This window comes from Capsicum annuum, chromosome 2 (genome assembly GCF_002878395.1).
Source record: "Capsicum annuum cultivar UCD-10X-F1 chromosome 2, UCD10Xv1.1, whole genome shotgun sequence".
NCBI classification, from domain to species: Eukaryota; Viridiplantae; Streptophyta; class Magnoliopsida; order Solanales; family Solanaceae; genus Capsicum; species Capsicum annuum.
In genome coordinates, this window is record NC_061112.1 from 121,308,897 (window position 1) to 121,327,977 (window position 19,081).

Consider the following 19,081-nt stretch of genomic DNA (forward strand, 5'->3'; position numbering starts at 1 on the left):
GTGAATTTTAAGCTTGAAAAGGTGGTGTTATTTTTTTTTGGAGGGTCCAACTTGAACCTTAGAACTTCAAGACTCAAAGTTTATGTTCTTGGTGTTCTTCACCATCTCTATATGTTGTTGAAAAAAAGGTGGTTGTTGATCTTATAAGTTGAAGGAAAAAGGTGAAGAATTGTTAGTCTTGAAAGACCCCAACCACCAAAGACTTTATCAACCCTTTTCCAACAACTTTCCATGATACAAGGGGCCATGTTTAAAGGAGGAGTACAAGAAAGTCAAAGTCTTGAAACTTGAATTGAAAAAGAACTCCAAAGACTTTTATTTCCCTCCTAACCAATTCCAAATTACAATGGGACCAAGACTTGAAATTGAAATATAAAATTGAGAAACTGCAACCAATACGTGACTGCCACATCATTATTTTTACTGTTCACGTAACACTTTTGGCTTAAATTTTAGATTTCTTAGTTTCATTTTATTGTTTTTTTTAGTTTCGTTTGTTGATTCTATTACTAACTTACAAGCTAGTACTAGATTGTAAGTTAGTTTTGAAACCGTTCTTCGTGTATACGTTCCTTTGTGTGTCTTATTATTTTGACTCGTTGTGATACTTGTTCCACCTCTCAATGCCTTACGGAGTACAAGTGAGGTTAAGACACTTGTGAGATCAAAGTGTGAAAAATCTGAGAGGCAAAACAATAGAGAAGGAGTGTGAGGACCATTTTTGTACAACTAACTTGTTTGTTGTTTTGTAGGTAACTTTTGGCCCTAATAGAAACCATTTTGGCCCTTCTTGATGCTTTTTTCCGAGATTTTTCTAGGGCAAATGTGGGTCTTGAAAACATTCTCTCGGATGTGGTAACTATGAGTGAGAGGTTGGATCGAATGGAGAGATGAAGGAACTCTCGTGCTTTTATTCCCGAAACTTTACCTACAAAAGCCAATCCTCTAAGTTCACTACAAAATGCCATAAGCCAAGCTATAAATTACCCACAAAACTGAGAATAAGGTAGACCCCTTTCCCCGCTAGTTGATCAAGTCCAACAAGAAGGACTTGTAAGCCAATTACCTCCCATCCAAGCTCCACAACCGAAGCTCCACATTATCAAAACAATCCACTTTACCAAATCAATCCTCTCAATCGAAACTCTGCTTTACCAAAGCCTACACATCCAAAAAGAAGAACATGGTAGAGAGGGACATGAAGGATATGGAGTCTACGACAATGCTTATATGATGGAAGGAGACTTGAGTAGGATAATATTGAAGCCAAAACTCAAGATGGAGAAGAAACCGAGGTTCAAAATGAAAATGTTAGCCTCGAATTGTGTTTGTGTTGCTTTCGGGTCCATCTTGTTGGTGGACTATTTTTGGAGTCATTTTTTATATGTGCCAAGTTTATTGAACTCTAGGGTTCTTCATATTTTGCGGACTATTTTGAGTGATCTCTTATGAAGTGGCCAATTGAACGAGGTGAAATTGTGATTTTGTGGGTAAATTCCTCTCAAGATGGAGAGGATGATACGAGTGCGATCACGTAGATGGACTCATGTGGGTTTGTATTGAAGTTGTCCAAGTGTGTGTGTAAAATAAGTGTAATTAAGGGCCCAAATACACACCAAAACAGCCCGCTACATACACTAGAGGGGAGGCCCATTCTTGAAAAGCCCTTTTGGTCATTTTAACTTCTAATTCTATTGTAATATATAAGAAATATTTCTAGGGTTTCATTAGCAGATTTTGTATATTGTAAGTCTTATAAGACACAAGGAACATCAAGTCCTCTCTCCTTTGAGGCACCCAAACCCGAAATTGTAACTAGGTACATCAAAAGGGTGGATTCTCTTTTGTTGTTTGCTTTGCTTGAAAACATTGATTCTTGAGAGATGGAATTCGAACTTGTATCATTGTAAGAGATCGGTTTATTATTGTGTATAGTGTTAAGGGTCCAAGATTTTCCATTCTTGAGTTCTTAAGATTATACCTTCGTGTGGTCTATCTATCTATCCTTTTATTTTTCTTGTAATTGTGTTTGGTGTGTGTGTTGTAACCTTGTGTTCTTGTTGTTATTGTTAACTCCGAATCTTGTGCCTTTCTGTTCATCTTGTTCTTCACACATTATTTCTGTTTTGGTGTATAAATACACCATTATATCTTGTATTTTTGTGTTTTTATTGTTGGCCGAAACTAGTTCCAAAAGGGCTCATGGATTTCTTCTAATTTGTGGACTATTTTTGGACTGATTTTGGTGTTCCGTTGTTTGTTTGGTATCATTAGTAGGGTTAGTACTAGCTGGTCTATTGCACTGCACTCTACTCCTTCGATTGGCCAATTCTATTACCTTCTCCTGGTGCCTTGCCTTATCCACTGCTTGGCTCAAGGCGAACGGTGCAAACATCTTTACTGTATGCTTAATTTCCTCCTTCAATCCTTCAATAAAAAACCCCAAGAAAAATTCTTCAGGTATAGTAGGATTCTGGGTCAAAACCCAAGCTTTCAAATCCCCAAACTTTTCTAAGTACTCATCAACACTTCCCTTTTGTTCAACCTTCTTAAATTCTCCCAACAAATTCATTACACTGTTGTTGGAGCCTGCAAACCGTCTACAAATTTCCTCCATGAACTCTATCCAACTAACTGCTCCTCTACTAAGATGATAAGAGAAATACCATGACTCAACCCTTCCACTAAGATGAAAGACAACTATTTCTAATTTCTCTTTTGGGTTCACAATGTGATGATACTGAAAATATCTCTCACATTTTCTCAACCACGCATGAGGATCGCCTTCTTCAAAATATGTAAATTCAATTTTGTGGTGGAATAAACTCACCTGGCTTTGTCTTCTTACAGGTACTCCATTGTTGCTCATATCGCGATTACCACTCGGATCACCAGCTTGCAGATTAGGTGGTGCACGCAAAATTCCATCTCTCGTCAGAGCCAATCTCTCCATTAATATATCCAACTTTCGACCTAGGTCAGCAATTTTTGCATCAGTTGAATCTGCTTTTTGAGCCGTTACTGCTACATGCGAAGAAAATTGAGATTCCAATAGCTTTAAGTTTTCCTCCGTAGCCTTAGATCGTGTTTCTGTAACCGTTATTGCAGGGCCAAGACATTACTTTGATACCACTTGTAATGTACTTACGAATTGAATGCGAATTCGAGCTAAATTTGTAGTTTTATTACTTTAATCACAATCACAGTTACAATTCAATTTGAAAAAAATACAAGTAACTGAATGATTAATACTCTGCTTCCGCTATTAATGGACTTCTGAGCTCACAATGAGTTCTTGTAATGGAGAATTGAATGAAGAAGAAGAAGAAGAAACCGAGAGAAAGTGAGAATATATAGAGAGAATATTTTGGGGAAAATACCAGATATTTGTCTTACTAACTAACTCCTCCGTTGACTAGGCTATTTATTAGCTGTTGAGTTGTGGCTTTAATCTGAGCATTGATTAACTTTTAATTTGGAACGTCCATCACAATCCTCTTGCCAGCTATGTCCGCCTGTTCTCCACGTGAATTATTCTTAGCCATACCTGTGTACCCCATTTTACTCTTTTATTCCCCCTTTTCTCTATTATACTAAGGCCTCATTTGTTTGCACTTAATGGAGGTCTTAATCTGAATGATTCAGACTTCAAACCATTAAGTGCATTTATTTTTTTATTAAAGTTTTAACTCTTAATAGGTCTGAATAAGTCTTAATCATTCAGATCTAGAACCAAGTCTTAATAGGTTTGAAGGGATATTCTGGTGTTGGATAATATTAACCACTCTATTCATAATCAACAGTCACCACCACTAACCACCTTTGTCACCGTCACCATTGTCAACCACCACCAATCGCCTCCACCATTGACAAAAAATACCGCCACTAACCACAATTGTCAACCGTAACCACACTTACTACCTCTTTTATTCTAATTATATTCACCGCCACCACTGCCGTCAACAGCACCACAATCAGCAACCACTCATCTATCACAACTAGCACCACCACTAACTACCATTAATACATCACAACCTCTACACAATCTTTGGCTGCCACCACCATTATCACAAGTAACGCCACCTCTACCACCACTTCAACCAGTACCATCGTTACAATTTATCTCTACTAACAACTATCTCCACCATCACAACAAATGACATCTCCAACTAGTACCACCACATCATCAATCATCATGCATTCATGTTTCAGCCAATACAATCAACACCTTAAACTACTAACATCCAACAACGTCACATCACAACCACCACCACCACCATCATAACAGTCCAACCTTCACAATTATCACCGCCACCAACATTATTAATCACTAACATCAATCATTATCACCGCAATCACCATTATAAGTCATCTTCACTATTACTAACAAACATAAATGTTTTTTCTCAATCAAATACTAATAATTTTGTTGTATTAAATTACATACTTTTTTAATAAATAATTAATTTTTTATTTGAATTGTATTTTTTATTTTTATTTTTTTTTACACATTCAGATGTTGAAAAACAAACAGTCTTAATTATTCAGTTTTCAAATCTAGACACATCTTAATCATTTAGATGTACATTCAGATTCAAAATCTAGACACATCTTAATCATTCAGATGTACATTCAGATTCAGACGTCTGAATCTTAAAAAAAAAAAAATGGATCTTAAAAAAACCAAATGTAGCCTAAATAAGTACATATGATGTTGCAAGTCCAAAGCATTACAGATAGGAGTGGATGTATTGCAAGGATTAATGGAAGAAAATAATTAGCGCAGAATATCATTCATAAAGCTTTGTCTTCATTTAAAAACAAATTATTTTCTAAAAAATAATATTTTTAAAATTTTTTGTGGACAAATCAAATATAAAAAAATGTTCCCCATAACAAACACAACCAAACTCTCAGTTAAGGAATAGTTGCAATATATACTGCTATTATGAGACTGAACTTAAAAGGAGTGGTTTGCTAAGACGCATTAGAAAAAATAATATATGTATTAGCTTTATGTAATATTAGTATTTTTGATAGATTTTCATAACTAATACAAGTATTTTTTATTTTATTTTTTATATTTGAAATTAAAAAAAAAAAAACTAAGAGATACTTGTTTTGAAATTGTCTAAAAAATAAAATAAGACAAATAAATTGAAATACAATGTACTCCCTGCGTTTCATAATAAATGAATTGTTGGATTTTGACACACATATTAAGGAAAAAATATTAAAGATATAAATTTAACATTACTTTTCATTTTTACCCCCAAAATAAAAAAAAATTGACCTTGTAATATCTTTTCAAAAGTTAACTAGTTGGCAAATCATAAGTCCAAATTTGAAAAAAATTCAATAATTCACTTATTTTGAAACATCAATAAATACTTCAACAATTCACTTATCAGAGTAATATATAATAATTATTTAAAAAAGGACCTGCCATTTTCCTGTTTTATCAATTATATATAATTAATAATAATAATAATTAAAAAAAATCATTAACAACATGTACCCTGTGCATAAAATGTTGTACTAAAGATTATACTCCTATCTTGCTACATCATCTTTTTTCCCCTCTGCTTCTTTTCATATTTGTAACACTGTTTTCTTTGTTTGTTCAGTGTTATCAAAAAAACATGCAAAGATCTTCTGCACTTTCTTGTTCTTCAAACACTATCTCTGCTCTCTTCTCTACTCAAAAACTAATAACACTTCCCTTTCCAAATCCAAGAATTGTTTTTTTGGAGAATCCATCAACCTTCAAGATTTTCCATTTTCAACAAAACAACACAACCCCTTTGCTTCACTGCACTGGTAATTCTTGTTTCTTGTTTAAAGTTTCAATCTTTATTGATTTTTTGAGTTTCCCCTAATGGCTTCTTTGTTTTCTCTACTTTTTTTCTGGACTGGGTTTCTGTTTATTTCAGTAGTATCAGCAATTACTCACTTTTGTACATAAAATCTATACTGTTTCGACAAAATTGTGAAAAATTATAGTATTTAGTTATCAAGATGATGTTGTACTTTGATTTTATGGATTTTATGTTCCTTTGAATTATTATTAGTATTACCCAAGGGTGTCACCTAGTGTTAATGAAGTGGATTGAGCATCATGAGAGTTTCAAATTCCCAGAATCACGAGGTTTTAGGTTCAAATTCCAACGTAGATAAAAATACTAGGTGACTTCTTTCCATCTAGCCCAGCATTGATGGACAGAGTTGCCTATTGCTTATTGCTGGTGGGTGGTGGCATGTATCCTTTGAGGTGTCTGAGAGCTGGCCTCGACACCAGGGTTATCAAAAAAGAAAATTATCATTAGTATTGTTTTCTGATGAAGTGGTGTTCAGCCAGCTTAGCAAGATCATTTTGGTTTGGTTTAGGGATTGTATGTCAATGAAGAAATGGCTGTGAGACTCAGTGAATCCAAGTTTGAGAGTACCCCTCTAATTTGTTCTAAAAGCAAATTATTGAGTACTGGAATGAAATGTGTCCATATACGGGGTGAATGGATGTTGAGGATTAATAGGGTTGACCTCAATTAGTTTGGGTTTAACACGTAGTAGTAGTTGTTGTTGGATTCTTTGCTGAATACATGCTGCTTAATGTGAATTTTTTGGTACACAGTATGGCATTTGAGACTTAAAAAATTGAACATGTACTTCTAAGTTTAGCTTATTTCTACATTTCTCGTCTCCTTTTCTTTCCTTTTAGTAAGTTTGTTCTGGGTTGAAACAGTAGCATCTTCAGATAATTAAATTGAAGTTATACGTAGTTTAATTAGTCATTATTTCATGAGCTGTTGAATTAACTTAATGCTAGCGACACATTATAAGATTCATGTAAGATACATTTGGCTGATATCAATTGATTTCTTGGGTCAGTTTTTTTTTCAGTTGGCTATTTATGTATTGACTAAGGAGGTAAAGTGTCATTATGCGGCTTTGCCCCGGGGGACACACTTCTGGATTCATGTGGTGCTTAATCTTGTATTTGCACTTTAGCAGTTACTTTAGAATCCATACCAAGATCAAAAGTGAGAGCATCATAACCAAATGCAAAAAGATGCAAAAGTACAATAGGAGATGTATATTTGTTCTTTTGGTAGGCTGAGTATAGATGAATGGTAACTCAAGACACATTCACATTTCTAGCCTATCCCAGACAAGGTACAATGTCCACGATCCATCACAGGACACTAGGTTTAATACTTTCTGGAATTGAGCAAAACCTTGAATCCTGTGTTGTTATCTACTGTTCTATGAAGTTTTGCTTGGCCTATTTCTTTCGATGATTAACCATCTGCAACAATCTTTTGCATTTTTGTGCTATCGTGAGTATTACATGTTGTGATTGTTGTAATTCTACATCCTTAACCTTAAGCAACGTGAGGCAATCTTTGAATTTGTTACATACTCCAATCAAAAGATCATTGAGTCAAGTCAAGCACATAACATAGAAAAGTTGTATATGGTGTTCAGTTTCCTGGAAGGATATCAGCTCATCATAATATATGCTGTCTTCTTAGATTTTGTTGCTCATCATGGTATACCAATTCATGTGAATTTTTTTTGAGCATTGGTAAATAACAAACCAATTCATGTGAATTGGTTAGCATTTGCAGAGTGAAGTGCTTGGACTGTCAAGCATCTAAATTAAGCTAGAGTATCACAGTAGTCCTCATTAAGGAGAACTTTTTTTTTAATGTTTCTGCAAAATCACTCAGTTCTCAAGTTAAGCACTTTTATGTTTGTTGTATTTCAGCTACGGAGGAGATCTTGGAGGCTAATGAGACAGAGGGATTATTTGTTCAAACTGGGTACATATATAGTGTTCATGGGCTTCAAGGAGAGGTTCGGGTAAAAGCTACGACTGATTTCCCTGAATTGCGATTTTCCAAGGTAGAAAGTGTCAGAAACCTAATAGTGGGACCAAATTCTCATTTTTGGCATGCTTGAGAACATCCTTTTCATGAATTCACTCTTAATTCAGCCAGGAAGGCGATGGTTGAGGCAGCAAGTTTCAGGGAGAGATATGGTTCAAGAAATCGAACTAATTGAGGGAAGAGGTCATCCAGGACAGAAGAGTTGGATACTTAAATTCCATGAGATCGACACAATAGAGCAGGTGATCTCAGTGTCATTGGGTACCACGACCCACACTATTTTATTTTTCCTCATATATTATGAAATGCAGTAAATATGTCTTTTGATTATCATGGCCTTATCTTTCCTATGATGAATTTATTCTGAGTCATGCATGTTACAATCGCATTATCTCAGTATGGCAAAATGGCAGTGTTATTTAAAAGAGTTAAAGAATTTTATATGACGTTATTATCAACTCGAAAATATTTGGCTATCTGTTGTAAATAAAGGCAAATTCACTTGGCCTATTAAATATGGAGGCTTTAGCCCTTTACTGCAACTGTCATGCTAGCTTTATGTATTTCCTGAGGCATATCTTTTAAATGGACTTAACCTTTATCCTAGGGCATGAAAGTTTGATATATCGTGTTTTCTCGATTTTCCTCAGGCACAAAAACTTGTGGGTTCGGCCTTACTGGTGAAGGATGAAGATAGACCCGTCCTGGAGGAAAGTGAATTTTACACCGCTGACCTTGTTGGGATGAGAGTTTTTCTAAAGGTTTGCGTTCCACGGCTTCTTAGTTTCATAAGAAGTACAGCCTACAGGTTTCTTTAGTTTAGTTTAGTTTCTATTGGAGCTGAGTGGCACTAAAAGAAATCTTCTAATATTTTTGTACTCCAGAAAACTAGAGAACTGGTAGGAACTGTTATTAATGTTTTTAACAGTGGAGCTAGTGATCTCCTACATGTTGAGCTTCTACCAGATCGAAATGCAAAACCACGGTTGGAAGGAGGTGCATCTGGTCCTCTTGTATGGGTCCCCTTCGTCGAAGCAATTGTTCCGAATGTTGATTTGAGTAAAAGGGAAATGCTGATTACACCTCCAAAGGGTCTTTTAGAGTTAAACGTCCGTGCGGATGACAGGTCCAAGAAAGAGAGGCGACAACTTGTGAGTTGCTTTTCTTATTTCTGCCATTTTGTCAGAATTTATCATATAGGTCACACACACGCTGTTGCCGAGTGCCGTCTGTGTGGTTTCAGAAGCCACAATATGTTTTAAATGAAATTCTGTTTATCTTTTCTAGAGAAGTGACTTTGTGACACCGTGTGAGTTGCTTTTTTTCTTCTTTTTCAGAATCAGAGTATTGTCTCAATTATTTTAGAAATCACATTGTCATTTTCAAAGAATTATAGTCAGTTTTTCTTAAGTACTCTGATGGTTTTTTCCATATCCATTGTTGGTTGCAATGTAGTGCAGTTACTATTACTAATAGATTTCATAATTTTCTTATGATGATGAAGTAATTCTTCATGTCTGAGTTCATACTTAACTGCTCCAGATGAGTGCTGGTAATTAAGTAATGCCTCTAAAGTTGCTTTTCTCTCCAGTGCTTCTCTATGATTGTCATAGGTACTTCTTCTATAGCATTGAAGATCTAGCATGTTTGGCCTACTCATTTTCTGCTTTTTAGGAATGGAAAGAGAGAAAAAAGTTTCAGAAACGCCTTATAGCAGCCAAGAAAATACTGCATGAAATGGAACAAGATCATATATTTCACGGTTTCAGATATGGAGAGAAAAACCAAAGGAGCTTCCTTGCAAATCAGATTGTTGATGTAAACTCCGTGTTGCTTAAGCATGCATTGCAGAGCAAAAAGATTCCATATAAGAGGTGCAGCTATAAGTTTATTTCCTGTCTTTTGGCATTATATACCTTTTTTTAATCTGCCAAGTGTATGTCATACATGCTTTAAGTAGGCTAACCGTTAGTTTACATGACATCACAAATTCTAAATTTTAAGTGTAGAAGGCATTGGAAAAATTTAGTATTTAGTTTACATGACATCACAAATTCTAAATTTTAAGTGTAGAAGGCATTGGAAAAAATTAGTATTCTTTTTGTGACCCTACCTTTTTCACAGTTTGTGATAACCGGCATAAAACTTGCAATGAATGTTTCGTTATTTAGTTTGATAGATCTTTTCAGAAATGTAATTAGCAGTGTTTTATAGTTTTACAAGTCATGTTACAGACTATATCCGGCAAAGAAGAATAGGCGATAATTGATGGCGGATGCAACTTGATCATCTTAGAGGGCGTTGTCATTGAAAGTTACAGCATGTTTATGCTGATGCCACAGAGTACTGTGTCCACATATTACTTGACTTTAATGGTTTTCTAGTCAATTCGTCGGGTGCAGGCATTGTATTACTTCTCTTTTGTTACCGCTAGAGTATTTTTCATAAAGAGACCAATCCTTTTCTAGCAAAGCCATATTAATCTGGAATTTATTCATTAAAATTCACCTAGATGATGTAGACCATCTACATGAAAAACTCAGTCTATCTTTATAAAAAAGATGGAGCTTTCTCTCTCAAGTCAAGACTTTGTTCTTCTGCCACACACCAAAGTAATAAGTATTAATTCTTATATCTTTACCTTCTGCTTTTGAGTTATACCAATTTGTGGTTCTAGCTTTACCTCAGAAACTCAGTTATCTAAGGTTTTCCAAAAAGTAACTTGATTTATCACATAAATTAATGGAAATTGATTCCTCGATCACTGTCTCTTGCTTCACTTTATTGTTGCTGACAAATGAAGGAAATATCTGCCTTTTGCACCTGCCACACTTGCCATACAACAACAACATACCCAGTGTATTCCCACATAGTGGGGTCTGTGGAGGGTAGAGTGTACGCTGACCATACCACTACATCAGATGTATTCCCACATAGTGGGGTCTGTGGAGGGTAGAGTGTACGCTGACCATACCACTAAATCAGATGAAGTAGAGAGGCTGTTTCCAATACCTGCCACACTTGGCATATGTTGGTTTTTAGGCCTAAGGGATGTATGTAAAGCCATAGGTTGAAAAGACAGATGCAGAAATCTGAACATGTGATCCCGTACACTTGGTGTTGTGAAGCTCGATTGAAAATGAATGCACCTTTAGCTGAATTATTCTCCTCAAAGAAGCAAACAACCAAATTAACCTACTCCTCCCCACCCTCGCCCCCAAAAAAAGTTGAAAGAAGAAATAAGAAACAAAAACCATAGGCACAAACTGAACTGTGCTTTGGATGATTATGCATTTCTAATTAATCTTCTGCAGTGGACTATTAATTTTTAGTGCTGAAAGATATATGAGAAGAGGTCTAGGTGAAGGGTTTATTAGAAGAACACACAAAGCTAGAAATCTCATCTTTTTAATGCAAATTAGTTTGGGCTTTATGCTCAGTATACTGGTTGGGTGATGTCTAGGACTGGGTTCTTTTACCTGATATTAACTTTAATATATAATGAATGGCCTCATCTCATGATCCCACTCATTCTAATTTCTTTAGTTTGGGGGTTGGTTGGAGAAATACTATCATTTGCTTTGAATTTTGATTTTTTTTCCTTGCTGCAGATGGAGCTTCCCAGACTTTGTTAATGCTTTACAAGAAAACAATACATTAAAACTATCAAAAGAGTTCTTTTCTAAAGAAAATGTCGAGCACTCAAGCATTGATTCTAAAATTCAAGAGCAGGGTCACTGCCTGATATCTTCTGGCAAGGTTGCGATCGTTTTAGCTTTGGCAGAAAGCAAGCTGCTTGGAACATCTTCTATTCCTGAACCTGATTGGCCTCATAATAATGAGGAGATTTCTTATCTGCATGTCAAGGCATTGCTAGATGACAGCCACAGACTGCTTAAGGTAGTCCTTCCTTCAGCAGTAGAACTTGAGACAGAATTGTGTTTTGCAAATTGAACTTCTATTTCCTATATGCCCATCAGGATTGAATTATATCGACCATGTAGTTGTCACTTTAATCCCAGCAGCCAATTGATTGAAAGTTGATCACCCATGCATTACTATTGTTATTAGATGATCCTGCGCATGTAAGATTATGAGTTTTTTCCTAGACTTACTTGTATACCTGCAATTGCAATTCACATTCAAGCGGATTAGTTACCTCTCTTGCTGGAGAGAGTTACTTTGCATCATGTTTTCAAAAATTTCTTGTCAATTGCAGATGGAGGACCGGCCCTCTGTACCTCTTATATTGGTGTGTCCAGCTGAATCTATTGAATATCTCAAACAATTGTTCATGGATCATGACTACTTCTCTTTCGACTCTGAGAAGGTTAGATGCATGTACTTTGGCTATGTAATTAGTTACATGACAGATAAAAAGCTTGATCATATTATCTATAAGGAGTTTAAATCTCGTTCCACCAGTGTATCTTTATTGCTTTAGGTTAAGTGTGACTAATATACACTTCAAGCTGAGACAGTTACTATTAGAACTTTGATTGCCTCGACCAAATCCTGCATGTAGAGATGAGCCACTTGATTGTTGTTTAACTGGAACTTTTTCACTCATCCAGTCATCCTTTAAAATAGATACAGGAATTCTATGTGTCTTTGATGCGGGTATGCTTCTTTAAAGTCATATAGATGGAACTTTGTCAGAAGTCATATAGATGGAACTTCAAGTCATATAGATGGAACTTCAACTGTGAAAAATAAGTTGTTTCAATGACCTAATTATGTTCCGTATCCTTATTCTAGATAATCCTACCCTGGGCCAAATAAAGCAAAGGCCAATGCCTTCTCATTTACTTCCGTTACGGGAAGTTCTATTGCATGCTTATAGCCAGTTCATCTAGACTTGAGACTATAATCTCTATGAAAAAGTGGAGGAGTTTCTCTTATAAAGTATTCGAGCCACTTCCATATATCGTTACTTTTGGTTGGTCGGAACAATTTCTGAGATAAAGAGTATTTAACTACTATTTAGCTATGATTTTATTCGCATTACTTTTTGATTGTTCCCCTGTAAACTATGTCTATTTTCTCTCACTGGAAGAAAACCTTATAATCACTATTGGCATGATAATAGGTCTAGCTTTGTGCAGTTCCTTAGTTTTTACATCATTTGAAACATTCATAGGTTTGGTTCTTGGAAGAAGAGAAGCTCCCTGTTGTCGGCACTTCACAGGAAGAAGAAAACAAACATAAAATTTTGATGAAATCACCATGGGAGATGCTCCAAAGACCGGCTGGATCTGCAGGAATTTTTACGCTGCTATCATCACAGAACCTAGTAGATCATTTACATGTGATGGGCGTGGAGTATATACAGGTGAGAGTTCAGATATTGGCTAGGTGTTGATTTCTGGCTAACTGTTTCCATTTCTGTATTCATTTTTTCAAACTACTTTGAAATGCTTTTTCTAAGCCGAGGGTCCATTAGAAACGGCCTCTAGGTCTGCATACGCTCCACCCTAACGCAGACCCCATTACACTGGGTATGCTGTTGGTGTTGTATAAGTGGTTTTGATGAACCCGTATTAGCAGTGGGTTTGCACTACTATGAAACCATGTTAACAAATTGGCTTGCAATGCAGGTATGCTCGGGCAATCAAGAATTCGTAAATGGGGAGATGCTACTTGGTTTTGCCAAGTCTCGTGAAGCCAATGCGGGGATCCTAGTCTTCAGGGATGCTGGCTACTTGGAGGAACAGTTCAACGTGGTATTTTCCATCGATTTTGCAAAGAAGTTGACTAAGAAGACAGACAAGCTTCCGTTTGAAGCCATTTTAAAGTCAAATCAGCATGTGGAGATGGTAGAAAAAGACTGGGTTGATGTCGTCCCCTCCTCACCCAACTCATATGAGTTTCATTCTTCAATTTATAGCTGCTTGAATGCTTGTCCTCCTAGTAAGGTTTGTTTGGTGGACATTATTGCATGATGGCAATATTTGCACACATTTTGTATATGACCATCAACTTAGCCACAAAAGCATAGAAGATCTTTTAACAATACAAGTATCTTTGTTCAAGCTTTGGTGGACGAAGTTATCCCTACTCATGCTGGTCTGTTGGAATTACACAAAGTGCACGCAGGCTGACCTAGACACCACAAAAGAGTATAATCTACCTTCCATTTCAAAACATTAAATTTGTCATAGTTTGTATATGGACTCCAATCTACCTTTCCTTAACTAGTCCATGACTGTGTGAGGGTTAATATATGAAGACTTGTTTTTTTAATAAGAAACAGTAATTTTCCCTACATATAAATGGCCTTTTATGAGAAGTTATTAACTTCAGAAATGAAACCTTAACAATGAAATGATCATGAAATTTTTGTAATGATTATGAAGGATTGATTTCTATTGCATAACCTAATGATGTTTGGGATCAAAGCATAGTGTTATTTTATTATGGGAGGTGAATGAAGTCAACGTATGCACGAGCATAATAATTTAATCTGATTGACTACAATGTAGATATGCTATATTAATATATACAATGCAATTCGAAAAAATATAAGAGAGAGGATGAAAACCAAGTTAATCTATGAATTATTACACTCGAGATTAAAAAAAAAAATGCGTACAATATTTTTACTTTACAAGTAAAAAAATTGGTCAAACTTTAAGATCATCAATCACAAAAAAAAGCACACATTTTGAAAAAAAATTAAATTTTCACAACAACAAAATAAGTGTAATATCATAAGTAGGGTCTGAAGACGATAGATTGTATGCTGTCTTATTCTTATTTTGTGTAAATAGAGAGGGTTTGAAGAGGGCGATATACACAATCTTAGCTCTACTTTCAGAAGATAGAAGAATTTTGTGGGTTGAAACAAACAACACTGTAACTAAAGAAACAGAGTGAATTTTCACAATAACAGCGCATACCCACGCAGACCATACCACTACCTCAAGAGAAGTAGAGAGGCTGTTTCCGATAGACCCTTGGCTTAGGACCAATAATAGTATAATCAATACAAAAAGTAAGTGCATATAAACTAGTATGGTACACAAAATAAACTAACAGTACAACAAACACAAAAGATAAGTGCATAATAAACTAGTACGGGATGCAAAAAAGTCAACATCATTAGCCTCAAAAATACCGCCACAACACTACGAACCCCTATTACTACCGCCGCGCTCCCACCCCCTAACTCTCTGCCCTAATCTGTGTCCTTCACCACCTTCCTATCAAGGGTTATATCCTCTATAAGCTGTAATTACTTCGTATCATGCCTAATCACCTCCCTTCAATATTTCTTCGATTTACCTCTAGCCCGTCTAAAGCTATGAATTTTAAATGTTTTGTTCTTGTATCTGAACTTTTCTTTCAAATTGGAAAAACGAACATTGATTACCCACATTTAAATGTAAAAGATTTTATATCTTGTTAGAATTTAATAAACCATTAAACCTGACAAATAATTAAATTAAATTAAATAATGTACTCTCTTCATCCCAAATTAAAATAACACATTAATTAAAAAAAATAATTAACAATATAAAATACCGGACTGACTGCTTGTAAAACCCTAGCAAATGCGGAATTGCTTCCTATATAAACCCTACTAGTATAATACTCCGTCACCCATAAGCCGCAGCAGATCTGTATAAACCGTAAGCTCACAGTGAGCCCCTTTTCCTTTGTATGTCCATTTCAATGTATTATATTTTGCATCTAATAATATTTATTCTTTAGGTACAATGGCGGTTCCTCTATTGAAAAAGAAGATAATCAAGAAAAGGGTTAAGCAATTCAAGAGACATCAGAGTGATAGGAGAATCACTGTTAAGGTATTCTTCTTTCATTTCTTCAAAACCCCCTTTTTCTACTAAGCTTTATTTGTGTTCAGTAATTGTGAAAAAAGTATTTTGTTGGTTTTAAGGTATTGTTCTTTCATTTCTTGAAAACCCCTTTTTGTATTAAGCTTTATTTGTTCAGTAATTGTGAAAAAAGTGTGTTGTTTGTTTTAAGGTATTGTTCTTTCATTTATTGAAATCCCCTTTTTGTGTTAAAGCTTTGTTTGGGTTTATTTGTTGATTAATTAGTAGTGAAAAAAGTTCAGTTTTTTTTATGGGTTGACCTTAGGGTAAAAAGTTGTTTCTTGGTTTGTTGTGGTTGGTTTGATTGTTTTTGTGTTGGAAAGGGAAAATGATGAGAGTTATTGTCGCCCCAGTCTTATGTTGCATTCAATTTATTGGATTTGCAAGGTGGTGATTGACACATCATATCTGATTCTTCCTATATAATGATGCTGAACTGTTCGTTATGTTTGCTTTTAGTTTCTTTTCTTTTGATGTTAATCTTGTTGAGCTGATGGTCTATTGGAAGCAGTCTGACTACCTTCAAAAGGTAGGGGTGTGGCTGCATACACACTACCCTCCAAAGACCCCACATGTGGGATTACACTGGCTGTTTTGTTTATCGTGTTTGTGGATGGTATGCTTATAAGGTGTGATGATGCTTATCCACATTATCTGTAGAGTTCAATGATGAATTCAAATACATGCACTACCATCTGATCTTATAGCATTTGTTGTCCTTTTTATTTTTTTTGGGTTTCTATTGTTTTGTGGTGTATGCGATTTGGTTTAGATGCATAAACTAATCTTGAAATCTCGTGCTGGAAGATTGTTTGTGAGCTGTTACAGCATCTGACTCTTTCCTTGTCTAGATTGTTTTATTTTGAGCCGGGGGGGTCTATCTGAAACAGCCTCTCTATCTTACCACTGAGGTAGTGGTATGGACTGCGTACACTTTATCCTCCCCAGACCCACTTGAGGAATATACTGGGTATGCTGTTGTTGTTGTACAGCATCTGACTCTTCTTGTTCTGCAATAGAGTAGACTCATTGAACATTAGGATCAAATGTGTTTACTCTGCTTGCTATTATTGGATTTTTTGTGTAATGGAAGTGGAAAATGATGATAGCTATTGTCGCCCCCGTCTTAAGTTGCATCCAAAATATTGGATTTGCAAGGTGGTGATTGACTCATTGTATCTGATTCTTTCTAAACAATTATGTTCATTTTTTATTTATTTGGTCTTAGTATTTTTTTGTTTGATGCTAAGCTTGTTGGAGACATGCTATATGGTGTGATGATGATTATCCACATATTCTGTATAGTTTAATGATGATTTCAAATTCATGCACTACCATCTGATCTTGTAGCATATCTCACCTTCTTTAAGGTTTTGGGGGTTCCCCATTTTTTCTGTGTGGTGTTTCCTGATTTGGTTTAAGTTCTCCAAGTGTTCGGACAGTGATGCAGTCAATGATGATATTTTCCCAAATTGCTGATTGACAGTGATTAAAATAAAAATATCACCATCTTTCGGCTGAGATTGCATCTGGAACAATTTCATGTAGTATTTTCCCTTTTGTTTTTAATCATTACTTGCTTCAATTCACCTTTAAAGTATTTGTTGCCTATGGTATCTAATGTCCAGACTTTACTCTGTTGCTGGGTGTTTCGTTTTACGGGCAAAAACTAAACTATAAAGCAGGTCTTGCGACACAGTTGGCTTCTTTGTCAATAAGCTTTCTGTTACTTTAACCCTACTTACATCTTTTATGTGTTACCCTTGAAAATGATGACAGTTATTGTCGCCCCAGTCTTAATTTGCACCCAATTTATTGGATTTGCAAGGTGGTGATTGACACATATAAATCTGATTCTTCCTAAACAATAATGTTAAATTCTTATACCTATTTGGTTTTAGCTTTCCGTGATTGATGCTAAGCTTGTTTGCCGAGACATGCCAATAAGGTGTGATGATGCTTATCCACCTATTCTGTAGAGTTCAATGATGAATTCAAATACATGCACTACCATCTGATCTTATAGCATATCTCGTCCTTCGTGAAGTCTGTTGTCTTGCGGTGGATTGTTACTTGGTTTAAAGGTTTTTAATTGTTTAGTCACTGATGCAGCCGATGACAAATTTTTCCCATAATTTGCTGATTGACCAGTGATTAATATAAACATATCACCATCTTTCGACTGAGATTGCATCTAAGACAAATTTTTGCAGTATTTTTCTTCAATTTTGTTGCCTATGGTATCTAATGTCCAGACTACTTTGTTGCTGGGTGTTTCGTTTTACGGGCAGAAATTGAACAATAGAGCAGATCTTGCGACACAGTTGGCTTCGTTATCAATAAGCTTTCTGTTACTTTAACCCTGCTTACATCTCTTTTCTCTTTCAACCTTTTAGATATTCTGTTTGATGAACCTTTTTCATTAGACTTAAAGTTGATCCTGCAAATGCAGAAATAAAACTGAAAAAATCTTTAGGTGTATTTTGTTGTATTTAACACTTGATTAATTTGGAGAATTTTTATCAACATTTTTCTGAACGCTTGAGGAATGTGATTTGTTTTACTTACCATGGCTCAAGTCCCGTGTGCTAGATTTACTAAGTGGAACTGTTTTTCGATGTATTATAACAGACAAACTGGCGTAGACCAAAGGGTATTGACTCCAGAGTTAGAAGGAAGTTCAAGGGATGTGTCTTGATGCCCAATATTGGATATGGTTCTGACAAGAAGACTCGCCACTATCTCCCCAATGGCTTTAAGAAGTTTGTTGTGCACAATGCGAGTGAGCTTGATGTTTTATTGATGCACAACAGGTATTGCAAGACAGCAAAATTCTTTTACATTGTTTGCTTTGTCCATCTTGCTTACTTTCTGGGTCTCACTATCAACTTTTTTTCTCGTATTCACAGGACTTACTGTGCAGAGATTGCCCATAATGTATCCACAAGGAAGAGGAAAGAAATCGTCGAGAGGGCATCCCAACTTGATGTTATCGTAACTAACAAGCTTGCTAGGTTGCGTAGCCAGGAGGATGAATGATTTTCTTTCTTGGGGTTTTTGTCAAGGGTTGTTAAACAGTTATTTGATGTGCAATCAGACGTTTTTGGAAGTATTACTCAGTTTTTAATGTATAATTTTATTAGGTGTTTGTCATACTCATACTTTGATAATATATTTAGGAAAAAAATATTTTTCCATGCCTTATTGCTGCAGCATATCCCGTCTTATGACCTTGTCCCTTACCTTTCTGAGGCATGTTTTTGTTTCGCCCTTGTGTTCTGTAAGAACAAATCATGAACTTGTTAGTTAAGAATAAAACAATTGATTCTATTTGAACGGTGAATTAGATTAGAA

General features: G+C 35.6%; 2 protein-coding genes and 9 non-coding genes across 13 annotated transcripts; all 11 read left to right on the plus strand.

The window, feature by feature from the left end:
- The first annotated feature begins 5,502 nt into the window (after positions 1–5,502).
- LOC107859150 lies at positions 5,503–14,156 on the plus strand. Of its 2 annotated transcripts, XM_016704066.2 has the most exons (10): positions 5,503–5,820; positions 7,769–7,905; positions 7,997–8,131; positions 8,540–8,650; positions 8,774–9,040; positions 9,564–9,763; positions 11,501–11,789; positions 12,109–12,219; positions 13,030–13,221; positions 13,487–14,156. In XM_016704066.2, exons 1-10 carry the CDS (start codon positions 5,643–5,645, stop codon positions 13,829–13,831), a joined length of 1,965 nt encoding a protein of 654 aa, XP_016559552.2. In that variant the 5' UTR covers positions 5,503–5,642; the 3' UTR covers positions 13,832–14,156. The 2 variants fall into 2 exon arrangements, with proteins under 2 accessions (XP_016559552.2, XP_016559553.2); XM_016704067.2 differs by lacking the exon at positions 5,503–5,820 and having other exon boundaries at positions 7,768–7,905; positions 8,001–8,131.
- A 1,211-nt stretch (positions 14,157–15,367) lies between these two features.
- LOC107859151 (60S ribosomal protein L32-1) lies at positions 15,368–18,942 on the plus strand. Of its 2 annotated transcripts, none has more exons than XM_016704068.2 (4): positions 15,368–15,520; positions 15,603–15,697; positions 18,359–18,540; positions 18,637–18,942. In XM_016704068.2, exons 2-4 carry the CDS (start codon positions 15,608–15,610, stop codon positions 18,764–18,766), a joined length of 402 nt encoding a protein of 133 aa, XP_016559554.1. In that variant the 5' UTR covers positions 15,368–15,520; positions 15,603–15,607; the 3' UTR covers positions 18,767–18,942. The 2 variants fall into 2 exon arrangements, with proteins under 2 accessions (XP_016559554.1, XP_016559555.1); XM_016704069.2 differs by having other exon boundaries at positions 15,387–15,531.
- On the plus strand, positions 16,052–16,142 carry LOC124896450. Its single transcript, XR_007052813.1, has one exon. It is a non-coding gene; the product is annotated as a small nucleolar RNA U31b (small nucleolar RNA).
- LOC124896423 lies at positions 16,352–16,432 on the plus strand. The gene has a single exon (XR_007052786.1). It is a non-coding gene; the product is annotated as a small nucleolar RNA Z195/SNORD33/SNORD32 family (small nucleolar RNA).
- Positions 16,823–16,913, plus strand: LOC124896452. Its single transcript, XR_007052815.1, has one exon. It is a non-coding gene; the product is annotated as a small nucleolar RNA U31b (small nucleolar RNA).
- Positions 16,995–17,075, plus strand: LOC124896425. Its single transcript, XR_007052788.1, has one exon. It is a non-coding gene; the product is annotated as a small nucleolar RNA Z195/SNORD33/SNORD32 family (small nucleolar RNA).
- Positions 17,173–17,255, plus strand: LOC124896427. Its single transcript, XR_007052790.1, has one exon. It is a non-coding gene; the product is annotated as a small nucleolar RNA Z196/R39/R59 family (small nucleolar RNA).
- LOC124896453 lies at positions 17,493–17,584 on the plus strand. The gene has a single exon (XR_007052816.1). It is a non-coding gene; the product is annotated as a small nucleolar RNA U31b (small nucleolar RNA).
- LOC124896424 lies at positions 17,671–17,751 on the plus strand. The gene has a single exon (XR_007052787.1). It is a non-coding gene; the product is annotated as a small nucleolar RNA Z195/SNORD33/SNORD32 family (small nucleolar RNA).
- LOC124896430 lies at positions 17,835–17,920 on the plus strand. Its single transcript, XR_007052793.1, has one exon. It is a non-coding gene; the product is annotated as a small nucleolar RNA Z196/R39/R59 family (small nucleolar RNA).
- LOC124896447 lies at positions 17,957–18,101 on the plus strand. Its single transcript, XR_007052810.1, has one exon. It is a non-coding gene; the product is annotated as a small nucleolar RNA F1/F2/snoR5a (small nucleolar RNA).
- Positions 18,943–19,081: the final 139 nt, after the last annotated feature.

Coding starts and splice junctions, on each gene's coding strand:
- LOC107859151 (XM_016704068.2), top strand. CDS start 15,608: ATGGCGGTTCCTCTATTGAAAAAGAAGATAATCAAGAAAAGGGTTAAG. Junction 15,698..18,358: donor ATAGGAGAATCACTGTTAAG/GTATTCTTCTTT, acceptor GTATTATAACAG/ACAAACTGGCGTAGACCAAA. Junction 18,541..18,636: donor GTTTTATTGATGCACAACAG/GTATTGCAAGAC, acceptor TCGTATTCACAG/GACTTACTGTGCAGAGATTG.
- LOC107859150 (XM_016704066.2), top strand. CDS start 5,643: ATGCAAAGATCTTCTGCACTTTCTTGTTCTTCAAACACTATCTCTGCT. Junction 5,821..7,768: donor CCCTTTGCTTCACTGCACTG/GTAATTCTTGTT, acceptor GTTGTATTTCAG/CTACGGAGGAGATCTTGGAG. Junction 8,651..8,773: donor GGATGAGAGTTTTTCTAAAG/GTTTGCGTTCCA, acceptor TTTGTACTCCAG/AAAACTAGAGAACTGGTAGG.